General features: G+C 34.7%; 2 protein-coding genes across 3 annotated transcripts in view; one reads left to right on the top strand and one right to left on the bottom strand.

The window, feature by feature from the left end:
* LOC106715924 (coiled-coil domain-containing protein AGAP005037) overlaps nt 1–23,658 on the top strand; it is a 173,137-nt gene that overhangs the window by 114,118 nt on the left and 35,361 nt on the right. For both annotated transcript variants that reach the window (XM_045686054.1, XM_045686055.1), the window contains exons 8-9: nt 2,985–3,138; nt 3,470–3,535. In XM_045686054.1, the coding sequence (XP_045542010.1) occupies nt 2,985–3,138; nt 3,470–3,535 (220 nt within the window). The remainder of the gene's footprint in view (nt 1–2,984; nt 3,139–3,469; nt 3,536–23,658) is intronic.
* The window catches only part of LOC106715926, a 28,102-nt gene continuing 8,955 nt past the window's right edge, over nt 4,512–23,658 (bottom strand). The window contains exons 2-9 of the mRNA XM_014509309.2: nt 23,317–23,453; nt 21,294–21,547; nt 17,023–17,143; nt 13,197–13,290; nt 12,497–12,590; nt 11,767–12,405; nt 11,324–11,499; nt 4,512–4,925 (exon numbers count right to left, since the gene is read on the bottom strand). Coding sequence (XP_014364795.2) covers nt 4,752–4,925; nt 11,324–11,499; nt 11,767–12,405; nt 12,497–12,590; nt 13,197–13,290; nt 17,023–17,143; nt 21,294–21,547; nt 23,317–23,450 — 1,686 coding nt within the window. The 5' untranslated portion in view covers nt 23,451–23,453 and the 3' untranslated portion in view covers nt 4,512–4,751. The remainder of the gene's footprint in view (nt 4,926–11,323; nt 11,500–11,766; nt 12,406–12,496; nt 12,591–13,196; nt 13,291–17,022; nt 17,144–21,293; nt 21,548–23,316; nt 23,454–23,658) is intronic.

The following is a 23,658-nucleotide window of genomic DNA, read 5'->3' as shown; positions in this document are numbered from 1 at the left end:
ATAATGCGTATACTCATCGACAAAAAGAACAAAGTAATTTTTGTTGTCAACAATTGTTGGAGTGACAGGTCCACAGACTTCCGAATGTACATTATATAACGCTCGCTTTATATAATTTTTATCTTTTTCCTGGTTAAATGGCAATCGACTCTGCTTTCTGTTTATACACGCCTCGCATAACTGATCATCCGGTGCAACTGAACTGATCTGATCAATATCTTCAACCAAATTGTTATTTTTGATTTCTAAAAATTTACCTTTACTCATATGACCTATTCGTTGATGCCATATTTTGTAATTATTTTTATCGGAACTACACAATTGGAAAGCAGGGCCATTTAGAGATGTCAAAAAATCAATAGTAATTAAATTGTTTACGGGTCTACCTCGCATAATGGTTTTAACGTCCTTGCGTACGTCGGCACCATGTTGCCCGAAGACCACGGTGTGGCCAGCTTGTTGCATTCTGGACACCGACAGCAGGTTGTGGGGCACCTCGCGGCAGAACAGCACGTCCCCCAGAGTCCCTTGAATGCCTAAGTTGGTGGTAAGCTTAATGGTTCCCTTTATAGTGGCTGAAAAAAACTCACTGTGCTTAGCAAATGAAATTTTAAGTGGAGTTGGTAAGTTACTTTGGGAATTGTTATGCATTGGCCAGCACGAAGTCCAGACCTTAACCCAATAGAACATCTCTGGGATGACCTAAAACGGCGCGTGCGAGCTCGATATCCAGCTCCAACCACTCTTCAAGAGCTCCAAGATGCGGTACTTGAAGAGTGGGAACAAATACCCCAAGAGGCTGTTGCGACCCTTGTAAGGTCCATGAAAGTTCGCATGGAAGCCGTTATCAATGCAAGGGGGGGTAATACTAGGTTTTAAGAACTTTTTTTGTGTTTATTAAGTTTTTTTTTAAATTATTAATTTGCAAATTTGTACATACCCTGTCTTTTTCTTTAATTTCTCTTTCGTCTCGTTATAAAAGTAAAATTCAATTAAAATTCCTGAAAGCTAATAAAATTACCTTTCGAATGATACCCTCAAACCACAACATTGTCATTGGCCTGTTGTGTTAAAATAGTATTAAAATTATTTTTTGTGCGATTTTTTTGACGCCGAGTGTAGTAAAAAGCTGACCACAAAGAACGATTTTTTTTCAAAATCAAAACCTCTCTGAGTTTGACTCCTGTATCTAAAAATGTAAAGGAATATCCTTTCGTTCCTAGTGAAAAAAAAAAAATTCCACCACTTCATATAAAGTTTGGTCTTATGAAAAACTTTGTGAAAGCCCAGTACTTTCAGTACTAGAAAACAAAGTTTCCCCGGATCAGGCGAAATTAGAAGAAGGAATTTTTGTAGGTCCTCAAATACGCGAGCTTATGAAGGACTCAAGTTTTAAAATAAATTTAAATCAATTCGAAAAAGGGCGCAGACTGCTTTTATAGAAAATTTGTGCCAAAATTTTCTTGGAAAAAAAAATCAGAACTATCAGGAAATCAAACAAGAACTTCTTATTTCCTGCAAGGCTCAAAAAAGTAACATGTTTCTTAAAATTCATTTTTTACACTCTCAATTAAAATTTCGCACCAAATCTCAGAAAAGTATCTGATGAAGACTGTGAGAGGTTTCATCACGATATTTTGCACATAGAGAGGACACAACGGAAAATGGTCCGAAGCAATGCTTGCAGATTTTTGTTAGTCGATTTATCAGGAAACTCCATTATAAAATATGAAAAGGAAAAAAAAACGACTAAGTAAAATGGGATTAACAACTAGTAATGATATTGTCATATGCGTTTTAAAGGTTGTGTAATAGTGTACATCGAACATTATTTAAGTAATTAAATAAGTGATAAAAATTTCATATTAAAAAATTGTTTTTCTTAAAATTCCATCCCAAAGAATACATATGTGCTAGAAAACTTTGAATGATATATTTATGTTCAGTATTGTTGTATCAGACAAGATAACTGCATAACATTTGAAGGAGAGAAAAAAAAATTTTTTTGCAGACCAGTGTAATTAATTCATTAAGAAACGGCTTAACTCACGTGTGATCGTCCGGTGACGGCACCGACTAGTTTCGGACCCATCGGGGGTCCATCTTCAATCAGTGCCGTCACCGGACGATCACACGTGAGTTAAGCCGTTTCTTAATGAATTACCACAGATTAATTTTTGCTTTGATTAATAAATTAAATAAATCCAACAATAATGATCACTTCTTTCTTTGAATAATGGTTTTTCCCAAAATGAATTGTTTAGTAAAAAATGTTTAGCTTCATACGAAAGATACAAATATTGGTAATCAAATAAAGGTTTTATGAATTAAAAAAAAGACAAAGATCACTATAAAACTCCAATTACCTAGGTGGTCGATAAATACTAGGAATACTATGCCTGATTAAGGGTTAAAGAAATTGAGCGTGATGAAAATATATGCTCATGTTACGGCAGTGGAAACTATCACTTAATTGGTGAGATGTTGATTACACGTTAGGTATATTATGTGAATCGAGACCATCAAAGCTTTGCAGCTCGGATGTGCCGCCTGAATACATTATGCAATATATCGTCCGACGCCGATCATAAACACAATTTACGTTCACTGCCACTTGAAGCGTATTAACGCTTCTTACACGTTTGTGCTCGACATGAAACCTAAACTAGACGTTTGAGAATTTTCGAGAATTTTTTGAGGTTCGGTTCAAATTATAACTGTATAGATGAAGTGCGAGGAGGTGAGGAAGGATATGTACTACAGCAGACTGGTGTAGGCTCGTGATGATGAAAGCGATGTTGATGATAATGATTATGATCTGTCAATAACAAATGCATGTTAATTTGTTATTGCTGGTGAGGTATGTGCTTTAAGAACCGGATGATCATAGATTTTCTTGGTGAAATAAAGGATACTATAAGATCAGGGAAGAAGGAAGGATATATGTAACTAGGGACTTAAATAGTTTTTTTTCTTGTCTACAGTAGTCATCTTCATGATATAAGAGACCGGTCTGTCCTTCGGCTATTCGAGTCGAATGACATCGGTGGGGGCGTATTCCCCGGCGCTGTTGGAGTAGGCTCCGTGTCCATGCCGGCGGCCGCTACAACTTGCCCGACCACATCGAATTGGGACCAGGTACGCATTCAATTACATTCTTTTTTTGGACAATTAGTACTTTAATTAAAAATGGTATTAAGTTTCTGTTAATTTTTTTTCTCTTTTTTAGTTTTACAATAATCAATGAATTGCTAGCTAGAGTGTTTTAACATTTTTTTTATTTTATTATTCTTTGGCAATCAAGTTTTTTATTGATTTTTAAGTATTGATATTCAAGTTTTATAATATTTCATCGCAACTCTTTTGACTAATGAAATGATGAAAGCAATATTATATTCATTACTTTGATTAATCACACAGTATTGCAACTGTGAAAACCTACGTTAATATTATAATGGTTTGTTCTCAGGAACAAAGTTACTTCAGTGAGCCTGAAATCGACTCTGAGTACCACCATCATGTTCATAAATCTAAGGTAAGTTTAATAAATAAGTTTTTACGCACGTAGTTCAGATGTGGTTTGCAGAGATTATGGAATTATATTTGGCTCGTGACTTGTACGCTATCACGTACTATTGTATTTAAAAAAAAATCGTGCTTTAAATACTCGTATGTTATAAGTTTTAAACTTTAGCTTTCATTATTCCTCCAATTTGAGTATTTAGCAAGAATTTTGTTTTAGTCATCATGCAGCCATGAAAGTCGTCTCTATAAAATTAATTCATGTGTGAAATGGCACCGAATATATTCGTATTATTAAATAAAACAAGCAGCTAAATTTATTTTACATATTAACTTTGCAACATGAATATTCTATTTGTTGTTTTGTGGCGCAAGTGTTAAGTTAGGAAATTAAAAATACAAAAATACATTCTAATATTTAAGTGACAATTTGGTAATAAGTCCATTAAAGTGTTATTAAAACTTTAAGATTAAGTCCGCTACACACTTTCAGTTATTACTGTATTACAGTTAAAATTGAAGGTTCTTTAAAAACGCAGTTTTTTATTTAAATAAAAATAACTTTATTTAATTCCGTAGCATTTCATTTGTTAACAGGCATTTAATAAATGATTTATTTAATATTTTTACACTGTTTTGCAAAATTTGAATTTAGAGATTAGTAGCAAAAATAAAATCAGTAAAATTAATGAATTGCGTTTTATATTAATTTTCAATAAATCAACGGTTTATACTTAAGACAATAAAAATCTTAAAACTATTTTTAAATCATAAGGTAAGAGTAAACGTTTAAAAAACTTAAAACTACAAATAAATAAAATAAAATCGGCACAAGCAATTCAAATAAAGAAGATAAAAACTTTTTACAAAATTAGAATAATTTTTATTGATATCCTAATATAACTAGCCTCTTTAGATGCCAATTTTTTATTTTACATTTATCGATTAAATATAAGATCATAAGGCTCAAGGTTTATTTATGTTTTAGAATAGAATCAGCATCTAAACGAATTACATGCTTTTCATGTACTTTTGAAGACATATCAGATAATATATAAACGATAAATTTGTAATAGACGTTTTTTATTAAACTTCTAATAAAGGACTATGTATTTGAGTGGAAGTAACCGTAAGTTACCACTGCCAAGAAAGGTACAAAAACAAATTTTTTAGTTTATTTTTTCATAGATGTATGACAATATGTTTTATATAGGTGTTTCGTGGTGGTTTCAGAAAGCTCGACAGATTGGTAATCCTTTATAATAATGTGCTCCGCTGTAGAGTTTCTTTGGCGTTGACCTCCATGAGAGCACGAGCGCCTTTTTGAATGGCTCCTGCGCACAGCCGCTGCAGACTTGCATTACTGCTCTCACTTCAGCCTCGGCTGGTTCCCGCTCGTCGCTCTAAAAATATTTTATAAATAACCTGATAGCTTATGCAGCAAACAAGTAGTTGATATTTACGGACTGAGCCAACATTTTACTCGAACGTTATTCAAATAATACGTCAGCCTCAACTTCAGGATCCAATTCGTTTCCGGGTCCCGAATAAATACAACCAATACATACAACATTTCTTTAAACCAACCGCGTGTTTTGGGATATCATAATTCATCTTTGTCAGTTACAAGTTAACCTAACAACGACTTACTTATACGAGTATGTAAGCTATCCAGTCTGTTAAAGCTAATCAATAGATGGAGTTACTAATCTTTTAAATCACGGTGGTGTTTTATTCCAAAATGTCACTGATTAGATGTTTAGATTAAAATTAAAATATAGTAGTGAAGTTCTATCAAGAGTTTTATTTTTGTGGTCCCGCTCTCCGAATTAAACATGGTGCCGAAACCCGGGACGATTGAGTGAATCAGTGCAGTGCTTCAGTTAGTTCCAAGTGAAATGTGATCAGTGAAGTGAACAGTTACTTAGAAAAAGTTTCAGTGAGTGTATGTGACTCTGAAAAACAGTGTGTTTATATCTGGACTCCGGACTATTTCACGTGAGTGGTCATAGACTTAGAATATGTTGCAGTAAGTGTTGGACTTTGGACAATTTCATGTGTTACGTGTAGTTTGTGGATTTTGCTATACATAAAATACTTAGAATAATTTAGAAATTACTGTATCTTGAAAAAAAAAAAAAAAAAAAAAAAAAAAAAAAAAAAAAAAAAAAATTAAAAAATGGCAAAGTCACTTATTAGTAATCAAGAAGAGCTATCAAAATTAATAAAGAAAGCAATCAACAACTATTCTAAGTCTCCGAAGGCGCGAATAACTTCATCATACATTGAAACACGTTTAGAATCATTAAAAACATATTGGGAAAAATTTCAAAATAATCACGACAATATTACAAGAAGCATAGATAAAAGTGAACAAGCGAAATTGGAGTATTTTACGGAAGACTTATACGATCAAGTGGAAGAATTATATACAGACTATCATTCGAAAATGAAGGAAGATTTAAAGAGTTTCTCTCAGTCATCAACATCAGCCACTAGCACAAATGTCATTGCAAGTTCACCCAGTTGTGATGTGAGGCTACCGCAAATAAATTTGCCGACATTTACATCTGGATACGAGGAGTGGCAGTCTTTTCATGATTTGTTTGTATCATTAATCCACAATAATGAAAAACTAACATCGGTTCAGAAGATGCATTATCTTAAGAGCTGCCTTCGTGGAGAAGCTGAGCAAGTGTTAAAAAATCTTACGATCACCGAAGCCAACTACCATGAAGCCTGGCTTCAGTTAACACGAAGATATAATAATCGACGCTTCAATACGAATGAGGTGCTAAAGACACTGTTTTCACAAAAAACTATCACAGAGTCATCTACGGCTGTCAAACGATTATTGGATACAACATCAGCTTGTCTGAAGTCGTTAAATAATTTGAAAATAGATATTACATCGTGGGATACTATTATCAACTATGTTGTTGTTACTAAGTTAGATCAGGAAAGCCGTAAGCAGTGGGAACTTCATTTAAGCCAGATTAGTATGGATGAACTACCATCATGGAACCAACTAAAGGACTTTTTGGAGACAAGATATAGAACAATGGAGATGTTAGAAGGAGTAAAACAAACGCCGACGACATGGAAAGCAAAGACATTTCACGCAATAGAAAATAAGAAAACAATAAGTTGCGGGATGTGCCACAGTGAACATTACTTATATCAATGCAAGAAGTTTTCAAACTTAACACCTAAAGAAAGATCGGAGCTTGTCAAAGAAAAAGGTCTTTGTTTTAAATGTCTGGCACCAAATCATTCTGTAAATAAATGTCACCAATCAACCAGCTGTCGTAGATGCGGCCGACGTCATCACTCTTTACTACAACTAGAACGAGAACAAGAGAAGGAGAAAGCGCAGGAAACCACAGAAAATATAAAAACTCAATCTAAGGAGAGCACTACTATCATATCAACGTTTGCGAAACAATCATCACCCTGTGAAGTATTATTAGCAACCGCAATCGTTAGGGCTATGTCAGTTAATGGTGTTAGTCATGTAATCAGAGCGCTTATTGATCAAGGGTCGCAAACGTCTTTTATCACGGAAGAAACTGTCCAGTTGTTAGGGCTCAAACGCCAGCCAATCAATGGTTTGGTGTCTGGAGTGGGAGATGGTCATACTAGAGTAAAATATATGGTATCATTGCATATCACATCACGCCATCCTCCTTACAATTCTATCAAAGTTAACGCTTATGTATTAAGTTCCCTAACAACTATGCTTCCTTCAAAGATTATTCATTCACCTGACTGGCTCGAGCTAGAAATGCTACCTCTAGCTGACCCATCATATTTATCACCGAGTAAGATCGACGTTTTACTCGGAGCTGAAGTCTACTGTGAGATTTTAAAAGGCGACGTAATCAAGAATCCAACAAGAAGATTAATCGCACAGGACACAATTCTTGGTTGGATTGTTTCAGGAAAGATGTCAGAATCAGGCTCACCAGAAAGAGTCATAAGTATGCACACACAAGTCCGAGCAGAGGATTTATTAAAAAGGTTTTGGGAGTTGGAGCAAGAAACAGAAACAAATCAGAAGATATTGACAGAAGAAGAGAAGAAATGTGAAGAGATCTTTGCTTCGACAACAACGAGAAATGAAGATGGTAGATACGTCGTCAGACTACCCTTCAACTCGGTTGACCCAGAATGTCAATATGGTAACATGATGAAGATAGCACAAGACAGATTTATGTCTTTAGAGAATAAACTCGCCAGAAATCCAAAATTAAGTGAAGAATATGCTAAAGTTATAGAAGAATATAAGACATTAAATCACATGAAACCTGTTCCTAAAGACGACATCGACAATCCCAAGGCTGTATACCTTCCACATCATGCAGTAGTAAAAGAAGATAGAGACACGACAAAGGTCCGTGTAGTATTTGATGCTTCCTGCAAAGGCGTAAATGATGTGTCGCTCAACGACAACCTTCTTGTTGGGCCTAAGTTACAGCAAGATTTACAACATCTCCTGTTACGATGGCGTATTCACAGAATCGCTATTATAGCTGATCTGATCAAGATGTATCGACAGGTTCGTGTTCATGAAGAAGATGTGAATTATCAACGGATTTTATGGAGACCTAATAGGACAGAATCGATTGAACATTATCAGTTGTTAACATTGACATTTGGGACAGCTTGCGCACCGTATCTAGCAGTAAAAGCATTACATCAACTTGCAGAAAATGAGAAACTGTTATATCCAATTGGAGCAGAAATCACTAAAAACGATCTGTATATGGATGACTTAATGACAGGTTGTGAGACTGAGTCTGAAGCAGTTAGTATTTTTGAAGAGTTGAGCAATCTTATGAAGTTAGGAGGGTTTCAATTTCAAAAGTGGAGCAGTAATTCTAATACATTGTTGGATCTCATTGGACAAGACGGAATGACAGATAACCAATCTATACCTATCAAATTAGATGAGACGCTAAAAATATTAGGAATGACTTGGAATAGATGTGAGGACAGATTTGAATATGTTGTCAAGTTACCTCCATTATCTACTCCGGTTACCAAACGCAAGGTGCTTTCGGACATTGCAATGCTGTTTGATCCGTTAGGGTGGGTGGCTCCTACAATCATCGCAGCCAAGGCTTTCATACAGAAATTGTGGCTGGCTGGAATCGAATGGGATCAAGAACTGCCAGAAAACATGCTAAAGGAATGGATCACATATCGTCAAGATCTTTATACACTTGCAGAATTTCGCATTCCTCGGTGGATTGGAAGTAGCATAAACAACAAACGACTGGAGCTTCAAGGCTTCTGCGATGCTTCTAATATTGCTTATGCTGCAGTTGTGTATGCGCGAGTAATCGATCATCAAGGAGAGGTAATTGTCAACCTTCTCCGTTCCAGAACAAAGGTTGCGCCTGTTAAGCAGGTATCGATTCCCCGTCTGGAACTATGTGGTGCCGTATTACTGGCCAAACTTCTATCTGATGTATCACAGGTGTTACAGGTACCAAAAGAGAATATACACGCGTGGACGGACTCATCGGTTGTCATCGCTTGGTTAAGCAGTCATCCAAGTAAATGGAAGACTTTCGTCGCCAACCGTGTGTCAGAGATACTCACGAAGATGGATAGTAATCAGTGGTCACATGTACCATCCGAAGAGAATCCTGCTGATTGTGCATCGAAAGGTATTAAAGCAAAGGAGTTAATAGGTTTAGAACTATGGAAAAAAGGTCCAAAGTGGTTAAGTGACAAAGAAATCAAATACAGTAAAGGAATTTTTAAGAACACAAGTTTAGAAGAAAAGGCGAGTAAGAAGATATGTCTATTAGCGAATGTAAAGGAAGAAAATGATTCAGAAGGATTGATAGGAAGATTTTCATCTCTAACAAGAATGCTTAGGGTTTTATCATATTGTAGACGTTGGTCACATTATAGAACGTCTCAAGGTAATCAAATGACAAATACAGGTTCCATATCAGTTCAAGAGATGAACGACACATTGTTGACATTGGTGGGTGTAGTACAAGCTATATCTTTTAAAGAAGAGATCGATTCTATCAAATCACGTGGTTGTGTTCTAAAACGGAGTACATTACATACTCTTTGTCCGATATTAGATTCTAAGGGGACGTTAAGAGTCGGTGGAAGATTGGAGAGATCTGAACTTACGTATGAGAGAAAACATCCAATCATACTGCCTGCTAAGAATCATCTTACATGGTTGGTTATTCAAGATGCTCATTTTAAGACTCTCCACGGCGGACCACAGCTTATGCTAAATTACATTAGATATACGTACTTCATCATCAATGCTCGAGTTCAAGTCAAGAAGTATTATCGAAACTGTGTCAAGTGTCGAAGATATTCATCCGCTAACAGATCTCAATTGATGGGACAAATTCCAGATGTAAGACTCAAGCCAAGTAAACCATTTAAATCATCGGGCGTTGATTATGCCGGTCCTATAAATGTTCGTTTCTCACCTGGAAGAGGATCTAAAGCGTACAAAGGCTACATATGTTTATTTGTATGTATGGTCACACGCGCAGTGCATCTTGAAGTTGTCTCGGATTTAACTGCTAAAGGGTTTATCGCTGCGTTTAGACGATTCATAGCTAGAAGAGGCCATTGCAAGGATCTATATAGTGATAATGCCACGAACTTTGTAGGATCAAATAAGTTGTTATTCGATATGCTTAAGGCGGCCCAAAGGTCTTGGCCAGAAGAAATTGCCCAATTGTTAACATTAGAATCAACTACTTGGCATTTTAACCCTCCACACGCACCTAATTTTGGTGGATTGTGGGAGGCTGGCGTGCGTAGTGTTAAAAATCATTTACGAAAAACGATTGGTGACAGTGCGCTCACATTTGAGGAGTTAAGTACGGTTTTGACTCAAATTGAAGCATGCTTGAACTCGCGCCCTCTTTCAGTGCTTAGTAGTGATCCGAATGATCCACTCCCATTGACACCCGGCCATTTTTTGGTTGGCGAACCCTTGATCAGCATTTCTGATCAAGATCAAGATCAAAGTGAGGTCGTAGGAATTGATAGATGGAGAATGGTACAAAAAATGGTCCCCATTTTTTGGAAAAGATGGAGTCGGGAGTACCTTTCAAATATAAGCCAAAGATACAAATGGTATCACAAAGGTAAAGAACCTGAACTTGGCGAAGTAGTGTTAATCAAAGATGACAACGTACCACCAGCCAAGTGGCAGCTAGGCACTATAGTAGAAAAATATACTGGAAAAGATAATATCACCAGAGTAGTTTCGATCAGGACAATCAATGGTACAAAAAAAAGACCAATGAGTAAAGTTTGTGTCCTGACCAAATAGCTTGTGGCATGGTGGGCGGTTTATCTTTAATGTTTATATTTTTGTTTATGTTATGTTAGTGTTATTTTAATTTGATGTTTAGTTATAATAAAATGAAGGACAAAGTGTGTCCTTGGTGGGCGGTTTATGTTAAAGCTAATCAATAGATGGAGTTACTAATCTTTTAAATCACGGTGGTGTTTTATTCCAAAATGTCACTGATTAGATGTTTAGATTAAAATTTAAATATAGTAGTGAAGTTCTATCAAGAGTTTTATTTTTGTGGTCCCGCTCTCCGAATTAAACACAGTCGATAACATCGTCTAGAACTTTCGCTATCAACAATGCTACATAAGATTGCCTTATCGTTTATTGTATTCAGCTATTCTTTTGCTTAAATCAATTCTTAGGCCATTTTCAAAAGGGATTACTTCATGCAATCAATGTTCTAATTTTTCCTTCTTTGTTGAAATTAAATTTATAGCTACTTACATTTTGTTTTTGTAAATTCTGTATGGGTACATTTCCAACGACTCCAGCAAGTCCTTGTAGTAGTGATCGTTGGAATACAGCGTCCTCACTGTCGTCCACTATGCTTGGAGTCAGGAGCGCTTCATCTACTATTGAACCATCTGATAACGATACTAGACCTCGCTTGTCTTTCTTACCTAAGAAATTAAAATAAAAATAAAATGAATATCCCAAAATTCAAATATAATAAATATCGTATCGAAATGTTTTCCCTTATTCTCTTTAGCAGAGATTATTACGTACGCTCTTAGAGTAATTTTCCTCCATATACTTAGAGCGTATTCATCGTATTAATTCTAAGTAGTAATTACTCTAGTGAGCGGCGCTCAAATTTGTACTCAAGTTTGTTAGCTACTCAAGCTACAAGCTACATGTTTATGAAATTAATATAAAACTTGTCTTACTTGAAGCATTTTCTTCAATCAATTCTTTTTCTGGATTGTCTCTTTTATCTCTCTTTATTGAATCTCTTCTAAATAAGTTATGTGAAGACGGTCCGTCGATATATTGCACGTTAGCAGGGTTTAGTAATGAACTAGAAAATAATACGGTTGAAGTTTTTGTTGGCGCTGAACTTTGCTGTACCTGCCTTGGGGAATAGCTTGGGCTCTGCGAAAGAGGTGTGATTGAAAGACCTACCAAAGGAATTTGAGACGCGGCACCTACTATTCCATTCGGTGATTGAACTTCAGATAAAAGTTGCTCAGATACAACACGATTGCCCAGTTGACCATTAACATACTGCTGGTGTATTTGTAAACCGTTCGGTAGTTGAACAGGGACCATTTGTTGTTGAGTTCCAGCTAGATTTAGATTAGGAGCTCTCTGGAGTTGGCCACCGATTAGGTAGTTTCCGTTGCCTAGGTGAGTGGGTTGAGGCGGTGGTGGTTCAGTTGCTGCTTCGGTTGGCTGATCTAATGGAGTACCGTCATGTTTGAAGTGATGGACGTGGTGATGTTTGTGGTCTTTGTGTGCCTTTCCTGCTGTTAATGCTACGTGGTACAGTTGTAGCATTGTAATTTCGCCCATTAAACCAGATTGGTCTAAAAAAAAATGGTAGCGTTAATTTCTTTCTAATTTTTTAAACAATAAAAAGCTTTCATATTATTAACGCATAAAATAAAATATCCTTACGTATAACGGGATCTAGTCCGTCTTTGTTATACAATAGTGATTGCTCTTGCCCAGTTATAGCTACACCGCCACCTTTTATGACGTGGCCCACGAGCTAAAAATAAAATTTAAATTTGAATTCAAAAACATAACACAAATACATTGCTAAAAAAATCATGCTGTTATTTTACTTATTGGTCGTATTAGTTATTTTTACAGTTCAGGTTAAAATATTATATTACATGCTTTTATTCTAACATGAGAACGTTAAGATCGAGAAGTAACTTGATGCAATCAATTCATACGTTAGTTTTATACAATTTCAGTTAAATTAAAGAGGCTTGAAAAATTTCCCTTTAACAAAATTAACATTTTTTTTCTGACCCAAATTTGTTTACAAGAGACCATCGGCAACCAACAGGCGGCATCTTGACGTTAATCTGCGGCCTAACATGTATGATATGTCAAAATTTATTTGCCAAACTGGGGATAAAAAACTTTTAGTTCTAAACTTTAGAGTTTCATATCTCAAGTTATGTATGAAGAATTCGTCATATAAATTGTTCACATTGTAGGGCGCCGGAATCGCGTCTCATGTGAATTTACTGTTACGGGTTTTATATAAGTGTACTTTAATACATACGAGATATTTTTTTCTTTTATGAATTTATATTGTAAAAAGTTACATGACTTCTAAAAAATAAAATCAAAAATTACTCACTCGGTTATGAAATCCTCTGCCTACTCTCTCTGCGTTTACCCATACCTGCCATTCGCCCGTCTTACCGTTCCAAGACTGACATGCGTGGTACCATCTGCAAAAATAATTATTTCAATATGGAAAACGAAACTTTTTCACAAAAAAAAAAATCGGAGTTCTGTGCGCTTTTCAATAATATTGTGATGTGTAAATTTTTTCGTTTTTATTTCACAACAAAATCCAATGAAAGTACCTAATATTTTTCTTATAGTATAGCATATTTCTCGTGTTCACTTTTTGTATTATTACATAGTTTGTCATACATAAAGCGGTCGAGAGACGGCATCATAAAGAACAATCCTAATAATGTCTTTTTTTCATCATTGCATCTGTTGTCGGATTTACATCACATTGCGCCCTCTGTGAGTTACGCTCCAAATACGAAAATTATTAAGTTACAAATTACACTGTCGTCGTATTCTAGGTGTTAATTGTCCAAGTGAAAGTTACGCAAAGATTACTCAATACATTTTTGATTTAGCATATTTTTATCTAATATTAGGTCCTTACATATGAAATTGGCGTTTTGTATGGGAGGAACAAAAAGTCGAATATTTTTTAATATAATATATTTAATTAATCAATGTATGAACCATTATTTTCTATGCACTTTTGCCATCTCATAGGTAGTTCATTGATCCCTTTACTAAAAAAAAACCAGTCGGACGGGAATCAATAAAATCTTTGAAGGCGATTTAAACTGCCCCATCGGAGTTGAATTTTTTCCCTTGCAAGAAGTTATCCAAATTTCGAAAAAAATGGTAATCTGTTGGAGCAAAGTCCGGGGAGTACGGAGGATGTCTTAGACTTTCCAATTGAAGCTCTTCTAATTTAGTAGCCGTCTGTTGCGCAGTGTGTGGTCTAGCGTTGTCGTGAAGCAGCAGTGGCGTGGAGCGATTGACCAGCCTAGGTTGTTTAGCCGCTAGTTTTTCCATCATGGTTTGCAATTGCAGACAATAGACATCAGCCGTAATAGTCTGGCCTGATTTGAGAAAACTGTAATGAACAATACCGGCACTAGTCCACCAAACGCTTACAAGTAACTTTTTTGGGGTTCATTTTCGCTTGGGGCAGGATTTGGCTGGCTGGCCAGGATCCAACCATTGCGCTGAGCGCTTCCGATTATCGTAAAGAACCCATTTTTCATCACAGGTAATGATTCGGTTTAAAATACCTTCATTATTGTGCCGGTCTAGTAATGTAACGCAACAGTCGACGCGCGTTTGCCGGTTTGCTTCAGTCAATTCGTGAGGTACCCACCTTTCAAGCTTTTTAATCTTCCCAATTTGCTTCAAGTGAATTAAAACAGTTTTATCACTAACATCGCAGCCTGCAGCTAACTCGGACGTGGTTTGCGATGGATCCGCTTCCACAATAGCCTTCAACTCTTCATTATCAACTTGAGTCTCAGGCCGTCCACGGGGCTTGTTCTGCAGATCGAAATTTCCAGAACGAAAACGTTGGAACCAAAAACGAACTGTGTTTTCTTTTGCAACACGACCGCCCTACATATCATTCACCCTTCGAGTCGTTTCCGCAGCACTAGTGCCACGGCGGAACTCGTACTCGTAAATAATGCGATATTTTAAGTTTTCCATTTTGTAAAATGAGTGACGCAAACAGAAAAAAACAGAAGAAAAAAAACAAATGAATGACGGTCATCGAACCACAAATACATGAGTCTATAGCTGTCCAAATTTGAATTTGGAATTCCTTACCAAAGAGGAGAAATTCGTGATTAAAGTGGCCAGTACGAAAAACGCCAATTTCATATGTAAGGACCTAATATATAAAATTCTCGTGTCACGGGGTTCGAACTTGAACTCCTCCGAAACGGCTTGACCGATTCTCATGAAATTTTTTGTGCATATTGAGTAGGTCTGAGAATCGGCCAACATCTATTTTTCATAAACCCCCTCCCCCCATTTAGTTTTTTTTTAACTGCGCGCGGACGGAGTCGCTGGCGACAGCTAGTCTAATATATAAAATTCTCGTGTCGCGGTGTTTGTGGTTAAACTCCTCCGAAACGGCTTTCCCGATTCTCATGAAATTTTTTTTGCATATTGAGTAGGTCTGAGAATCGGCCAACATCTATTTTTCATACCCCCCCCCCCCCCATTTAGTTTTTTTAACTGCGCGCGGACGGAGTCGCGGGCGACAGCTAGTTTAATATAAATTGATTTGTCTAAATGCTCAGTAATGCAGTATTCAAACGTCGTGTAATAATCGACTGCCAGAGACTACGGACTTGTGACTACGGGCAAATATTTATATTAGATCAGTGCAAATTTATTGGTTTTTATTATATAATTTAATGTTAATTTTAAATTTAATTCATGAGGAAAATGTTATCTTACTATTATTATAAATGCGAATGTTTAGATGGATGGATGTTTGTTAGAAGGTATCTCCAGAACGGTTCAATGTATTTTGATGAAATTTGACACAGATGTAAGAAATATCCAGGAAGGACACATAAGCTACTTACTAATTTTTTTAATACCGCGCGGACAGAGAGCTAAGAATAATAGAAACAGTAACATACAGTTATCTACCTCTTTTTAAGGGGAATGACAAGGACAACATATTTTTTATTGATATGTAAATGTTAAAGAAACTATGTTTTTGATTTCTATTTTTTTAAAGTAAGTAGGTTGCTTATTGCATAAAAGAAATCCCACGTATCAAAATGTTTGTGAAAGAACATTGTAGCAGTTGGAACATGTTTCACGTAACAGTAATAATGGTACGTTTATTATATTGATGGATTTCTTGGTTTTTGCCCCAAGGCTTGTTGGATGAATTACTGGTTTCCTACTAAGCGTCTTTAAATGATTTTTATAAATATTTCATTCAAAATTGTTCTGATAGAACTTCAATAATTAATATAAACGCCGGATCCAAACGATACGATAGATAAACTACTTTTGCTATTTAATTTTACATTAAAAATTAACACTTGTAACAGTATTTAACGAATTAATTTAATGTTATTTATTATTATGTTGACACCATCGATTTATTTTAAGTTGGTGCATAATTGTGGCAAGGATTCATAAGGTATTCGATATGTACTTTGATCAAATACGCTGGCTCGCCTCAATTTCCGTAAGCCTAACGCAATATTGCTCCACTTTACAAACCGGCCTTTCTCAACGATTTTGATAGATTAAATAACCGGCTTATACGAGTATAAACTGATACATTTATCAGACCCAGTGTGTATAAGTGAAACTAAATTTCAAAAACTCATTAACTGCATCCTTAAGATGAATAATGTACCGCATTATGTTTTATAGAACTATGACAACCGTGCGAGTATAACTCTAACTACTCTATATATAACTCGCATATATATTGAAATATTTTTAAAATTGGTTGTATCGAATTTTAGAAATAGGCTTTGAAATATCAACTGTATTTTAAATCTAAACTAAGCTTAAATTACCTTACGTGTAGCATTTGTCTGAGTTTTATTTTAACCATCTAAAGCTAATTAAACCGTTTAGATTGCCTTTGAAAACCTTATCTGAGTTAGTTAGAACGATAAAGGCCACAAAGGTCCCTTGCATTATATATCTAAAGAAGTTATTTGCAACGATTTTATATTTCATTTTAAATTGTATATGTTACATGAAAATTTGAAAGTAGAAAAAGTAATTAGCTGTTATTGCCTATATTTTTATTTTAACCTTGTCTTTATATCTAAGGTACGAGTTTTTTTTTAATATGTAACAAAACGTCGGCAAGAAAAAGTGATTCGTATCACAGTAAATGTAATACTCACGTGTTCAATTTGAGAGGATAGTTAAGTCTAAAGAAGGTTTGTCCATGAACAGCCATGCTGTAGTAACTTGCTTCTTGTGTGTTTGAAATCCAAGACGAAATCTCCTTTGGATTATCACCAACTGAAAATAATAAACAATAATTTAAATTATTACTAATTCGTAAAATTTTTAAGACAGTATTTTTTTATATATTATATTTAGTTAATATCTTAGACTTAATAAAGTTTTACTTGTAAAAAGAGTGTTGATGACGTTATAAGAAAGAATATAAATGGATAATTTAAAGCATAATTTCTGTTCCAGAACCTTTTACAAAGCAAGTAAGCTCGCTTCACTTTACTTTGTACTGATTTAAAAACCAAGTAATCAAGTGCTCGCATAACCTAAAGGATTTTCTCTCTCAAATGGAAATCTTATTTATTAATTTTATAAAAGAATTTCATTTAAATTTGTTGTAACACAACACAATTTATAGTTTGTTTTCTCATTTGCAATACGTTATGAAATATTCGACGACTATGTAGTTGTACTTCTATTTATAGACAAAAAATACTACATTCCAGGAGAACCATTTTGGCGTAAGCTAATTACATAAGTGTTGGAAATCTTTACACTAATAATAGTGAAGCAGAAAATATTATTACAAACTTAGGAGACAGCAATGAAATATGATCGAAGTAGGAAACATAGAGCTCCTCGGTCACCGGTTTCACTAATACGAGCCCCGATGGAAAATAGTTCGTCTAGTGTGAAATTTTCTCTGTGAAGAACTTCATTATTTTTGTATATCTATATAAAATATTAAGCTATATATTTTATATAAATTCTGAAAATTTCAGTTTTTTTTTCATTAGTTTTCAAGTAACAATGGGTCGTGGCAAACCCGTAAGAGCTTCGAAAGCGAAGAGATAGTGGGGTCGATGGTGGCAAATCAAGTTACCAAATAGGTATCTAAAGACTTGATACTTCCCAGGTCTACAGTCCAATCTATCATTCAGCACTAGAAAAATAATAGAACGACTTCTCATTAGAAAAAAACTGGTCAACCATGCATCACAAGTGTAGTAGAATACAGAATCCTGAAGAAAAATATCAAAGAACTCACGGTGCAATGTAAGGACATGATTCACAAAGACGTCTCAGTTGATACTTGCGAAAGAGTCCTAAAAAGAATGGGCTACGGCTTTTACATACATCGCTAAGGAGATACTGTTGACTGCTGTACAAAAGAAAAAGAGGTTGAAGTTTGATCGTGATCATTTAAATTGGACTTCTGATTATCATTTGGAGTGACGAGTCCAAGTTTGAAGTGACAGTCGGCGATGAAAGGAAAAAAGTGACTCGGAACAAAAATGAGGCATTTCATACTGAATGTCTTAAACGCAAAGTGAATTTTCCGGCGTCTCTTATGATATGAGGCTGCGTATCTGCACAAGGTGTTGCTGGTATGCAGTTTGTGGATGGTTCTATCAATGCTGCAAAGTATCAAAACCTTTTGGAAGATAATTTACCATCACTCACTTAAGCATCAAGATTCCTTCATTTTCATCAGGATGGTGCTTCCTGCCATACTGCAAGAACAACAAAGACGTGGCTATTGGCGAAAAGCATCCCTACAATCGAATGGCCATCTCACAGCCCGGACTTGTCGCCGATCAAAACCCTATGGTGGAAAATGAAAAAAGTTCTCCGTAAAAATCCATCAAGATCGAAGAGCGACTTAAAGGGCTCTTGGCTGTCTGAGAGTCAATTACGCCTGAGGAGTGTGCAGCATTGGTTGCAACCATGCCTCTTCGCATTAAAGCTGTCATTGAGAGCAAAGGCGACACAACTAAGTGGTAGACGAACTATTTAGTGTGAGTGACAAGGGTAGACGAATACTTTTACGGTATGTTTTTTTTAGATTTTATTTTAATTTTTTATGTTATGTAAAGTCTTGACGGAATTTCAGTTATTTTAAAATAAACTATAAAATGATCCTCAAATTGTGGTTTACTTTTTATTAAACGTTCTTGATTATTTTATCCATATTTACTTTCTATGTTTTTCGCTTTGCACTACTTTCCATACTAGAGGAACTATATTGCATCGGGGTTCGTACTAAGAAGCCGTAAGAAGCTTAAGTTTCAAAGCCTTATATCACTAACAAAAGATAACACGATGAAAGAGAACTGGTAGTAAATACCTAGGAACTCTACGAACATTTCAAATAAAAGCCTTTTGAATGCTGTTGAATTAATATTTAACTGGTCGAGTTCAGGTCGCTCCAGATAATATAAATGATAGGAAACCATAGAATTTTCAAAGAAATTAAATTATACAGCAATACAGAAAATTAAATTTCGAACTTTTTACGCGATCAGTCTATTAGATTTATATGCCAGGTATGCTAAAAGTATTTTTATTAGTTTAAAAGCATTGAATTAAATATTTTTTTAAACAAAAGAAAACCGTACTTATCATAAAGTAAGCCATTTCAAGTAATTGTAGACGTAATATGAAATGAAAACAATCGCATGGGTAGTTTACTTACCCTACTTATGGACACGCACAGTTACAAAACTAGTTAGAAGCGACTCCGGTTGACTTGCGTAATCACCTTTTTACCTTTATGGGACCAACAAATCAATTCCGTTCTAAAATGTCCGTCAGAAAAATAAATGACGTAATTCACATGACATACAAATATATTATAATACCTTCAAGCTCTTGGAACTTTAAATAAATTGCGTCATATTAAATCTTACTAATCTTATAAATGGATGTATAATAATAATATGTTGTTGATGGATGTTTTGGCATTGATCATAGCTTGGAAGAACACATAGGCTATTTATTAAGTTTTTTTTTCCGGGCGTATAGCCGGCGCCTCTGTGTATAATATTATATCTGTCGATATAATATTTGTCCGCATAAATATAGAAATATAAACCATAAATAGCAGTCTTCTAAGAAACTACAATAACGTAAGATGATGATCTTTTAACGTTAAGAGAGATCCTAATCTCTCTTAACGTTAAAAGATCGGACAAAAGGAATATATCGGTACAATTCGATCGATCGTTAAATTGATCTGGCAATTTACACAAACATTTCTCCATGGAAATATCTCTATGCCCAAGTCCGACCTACTAGTTTAGTTACATATGTCCACTAAAATAGATTTTTGCTTTCAATACAAAGCAGATAGGATTATATATGAATAGGAAAACTTAATTAAATATATTTGCTCTTAGAATTATATCCTAAATAAGTTAAAAATAAAGTTCAAATAGCTGTAAATCCTAATGTATAACGATTATTGATCTTGGAGTTTCGTAACGAAAAAGATAATTAACGGAATACGCTTGAAAGACTATTCTAAAAATAAAAATTGATATGAGCAAGAAAAATTAGACAAGTTAAGGAAGTCGGAAGGAAAGTGGAAATTGTCAATTCCTGTCGGCAGCGCAAAAACATTAAAAAATAAAACCAACAAGACTTGTATACTTTTTATATCCGTTTCTTATAACTTATTCATTTCATATTTATTATTATTTAAACTCAACAATTTATTTTACAAATTGCTAAGTTGCTATTTTGCTAGAGGTTCCGAAAAATGATATTTATGAATGCAGCCTAAATTTTTAAGGCCGGAATAAAAGTCCAATATTAATTTATTTCGTGAATTAGAAGTAAGCGGCAAAAAAATGCAACTTTGTTTTTTAAATGTATCTATAAACTGAACAATTCATGCATAATATAATCAACGGGCTTTTGAAAATGTAGCGAAATATTTTCAGGTACTGTTTTATTTTAAAATTCGTCCGTGTGTTGTCTGTGACGCCAATAAAATAGAAAATAAAGCCGTTTTAACAGCGAGAGAGACTGTTCACAACCACTCAAACAAACTGTTCAAACATTCTGGATAAAATCCATTTACAGTTCGTCGATTTTATTTTGTGATGCGCTTAAAACAGGGACAGTTCATGACATAGCGAAGCCTATACCTGCGCTTTTGTCGAGGACCAATATATTTAAATTGACAATCGCTGCATAAACATTGCCTTTCAGTTCTGTACTTCTCAATTTGAACTGAGAGTTTTTATTTTGAGATCCCTTTTCTATTCTTTGAATTTGATGATTACTAAATTTACAGCACTTTTTTAAAACTTTTTAGATATCTTAAGATGTTCTAAGTTCATATATTTTTATCACATATTGCTAAAAGAAATAATTTAGAAAGAAATATAAGGTGTTTTTCGTACTCAGATCAGTAGATAAAACTTACCTGCATATGAAAACAGTGGATGATCTTGTGAATGATTATGAAACTTTGTCCACATACACAAAGTGAATTCTTTAAGATCAGGTAATAAATTATCATATTCCAAATATTGATAAAGCAGTTCTTGATTCATTGATACTTTATAAACGCTGCATGTGTCTGTTGACGGTGCCGATGCAACATTGTAGAAACTGGTCAGCTTGTTCGTTGTGTGCGATGCTTGTATTGGTCTTCTATTTAATATCTTCAGTTGTGGTCTGAAATTTTGAAAATAAATTCTTTAGTTCAACTCATTAGTAACATCATCATCATCCACATATGTCTTCGCCAATATATTTCACAGTATGCGCTCGTCAACTTTCCGCATCTAACAATTTCCTGCCGATCGCGTGACGTCATCAGTCCACCTGGAAAGAGAACGCCTTCTGGTCCCCATTTTACTTTTCGTATGTTGTGCCAATGCTGCGTGAAGTGTAATCTTAATATATGTAGTCTTAAAATCTAAATATATCAAATCACCTACATTGTGCAAAGAAAAGATTCATACTAGAAATGTTGTTTATGTTGTTTTTTTTTTGCACAATAAACCTTTTGTAGCGTCTACACTATCAAAGTTTGATTAAAATCTGTATAGTGGTTTAGAAACACACAGACGACAGACCAATTATAGAAACACAATAACACACAATACCTATATATGCAAACATGCAACAATACAACCGCAAATTGTCGGAATGTAAACATGTTTCGGACCTTTTGTGAATCACAACGCGTTAATGAATTTTAGGGTGGTGTGTGTTATATTGCTTAACAAAATGACAGCGACCTAGGTGAATGTAAATTGATGGAATCCTTGAATCGAATGACGGTGTAAAAAAAATTTTTAATGCTTTGTGTAACACAATAAATTTACACATCGTATCTAATTTACACATTATATAGCGTTGTTTTGATCAATGGTGTCATATATAAGTGGGTAGATATCGTCTTCAACTCTTTCATTTCTTCGTAATTCCTTAGTTTTAATAACTCCGCTCTCTGTCACACGCGCTTTAGTAAGTATAATGCGATTAAATGATTCCTGAAGCGTGCATTTCTTAAACGCGAACGTGAAAGCGTTCAGTGTGTTCTCAGAATTATTGGTAAATTGCGCCCTTATAGCTACTGTGATTGGTTATACTAGCTTGATTAATATATTGAGAGGAGGCATTGAAATCGATGTAATTACATGCGTCTCAGTTACCCAGAACTGTCGATATTCATGACATATATGTATATATTGTGTACTCTATGTACGGTACACATGCCTTTGAAGCATCAGTTTGTTAATCGATTGCAGGGACGATTGATTTACAAATATATTTTGGTATATTCCATTAATGTTGTTTAATGTGAAATGAGTTATTCAAATTAAATATTTATTAAATGGTATTTCCAATTATTCATTATCCTCTTTTATATATAAGTCTATCAATTAAAACAGTTATCAAGTAGGACTTTTCACTTAAGCGGATTTCCTTTTATAAGCGTTAATATATAACTTTGAAAATTTAATTTCACGGTGCGTCAAATATATAGTCTAGTGAAATAAGTATAGAACATTAAAATGAATGTTCGTACGTATGTTCGTCCGTTATGCGTTCTTAAAGTACTGGACAGATAACTGAAGAGAAAAAATGTTGGTTCCTTGAAAAACCGAAAGAAGTACGTGACCTTTAATACGCATCTAAAAAAATTAATGAAAAATCTTTTTCATATTTAATGTAAAGGTAAGGAAATTGATCTTAACATGTTTGTAATTTCTAAAATAAGCGTAAATTTTCTAAAAAATTTATTCTTTGGAATTTTTTAAGCAATTTGTTCGATTTTGAAAAATTCATTGAGCCACTTCGCGATTTGTGGCAAAATCCATGACCTTAATCTATACTTGCACTGTGATTTATTTAGACTTTTCACATTATTTTTTCTTTTTAATATGACGAGATTAGTTATGCTCTTGTTAATACATATAACTATGCAAATTTACCCAGCATCTATAGATCTATCGGCTAAGTTGGCATAGCTTGTGTAGGCTTGTGAGGGTTCTGGAACGATGGGCCGCCAGTCGCTCTCCCGACTCCAAACAATCTCTAACAAGAGGCACAGCAAGAACACTCTCATTATCTGAAATAAAAAAAATGTTTAATATCCTTCAGCATACAACATAAAACGAATTGAATTCGAAGTGTAACGCGAAACATGAAAATAAAACAGTATATATTTACTCCATTATAAAATTTGACTCGCTGGAACTAACTAAACCCATGCCAGGTTCATAACGAAATGGCTTTTATTTAGGTTCAAAGTTAATAAAATAAATCAAACAAAA

This window comes from Papilio machaon, chromosome Z (assembly GCF_912999745.1).
Source record: "Papilio machaon chromosome Z, ilPapMach1.1, whole genome shotgun sequence".
In the NCBI taxonomy this organism is placed as follows: Eukaryota; Metazoa; Arthropoda; class Insecta; order Lepidoptera; family Papilionidae; genus Papilio; species Papilio machaon.
The sequence above is the reverse complement of the archived record's forward strand: the minus strand, read 5'-3'. Positions and strand labels throughout refer to the sequence as shown.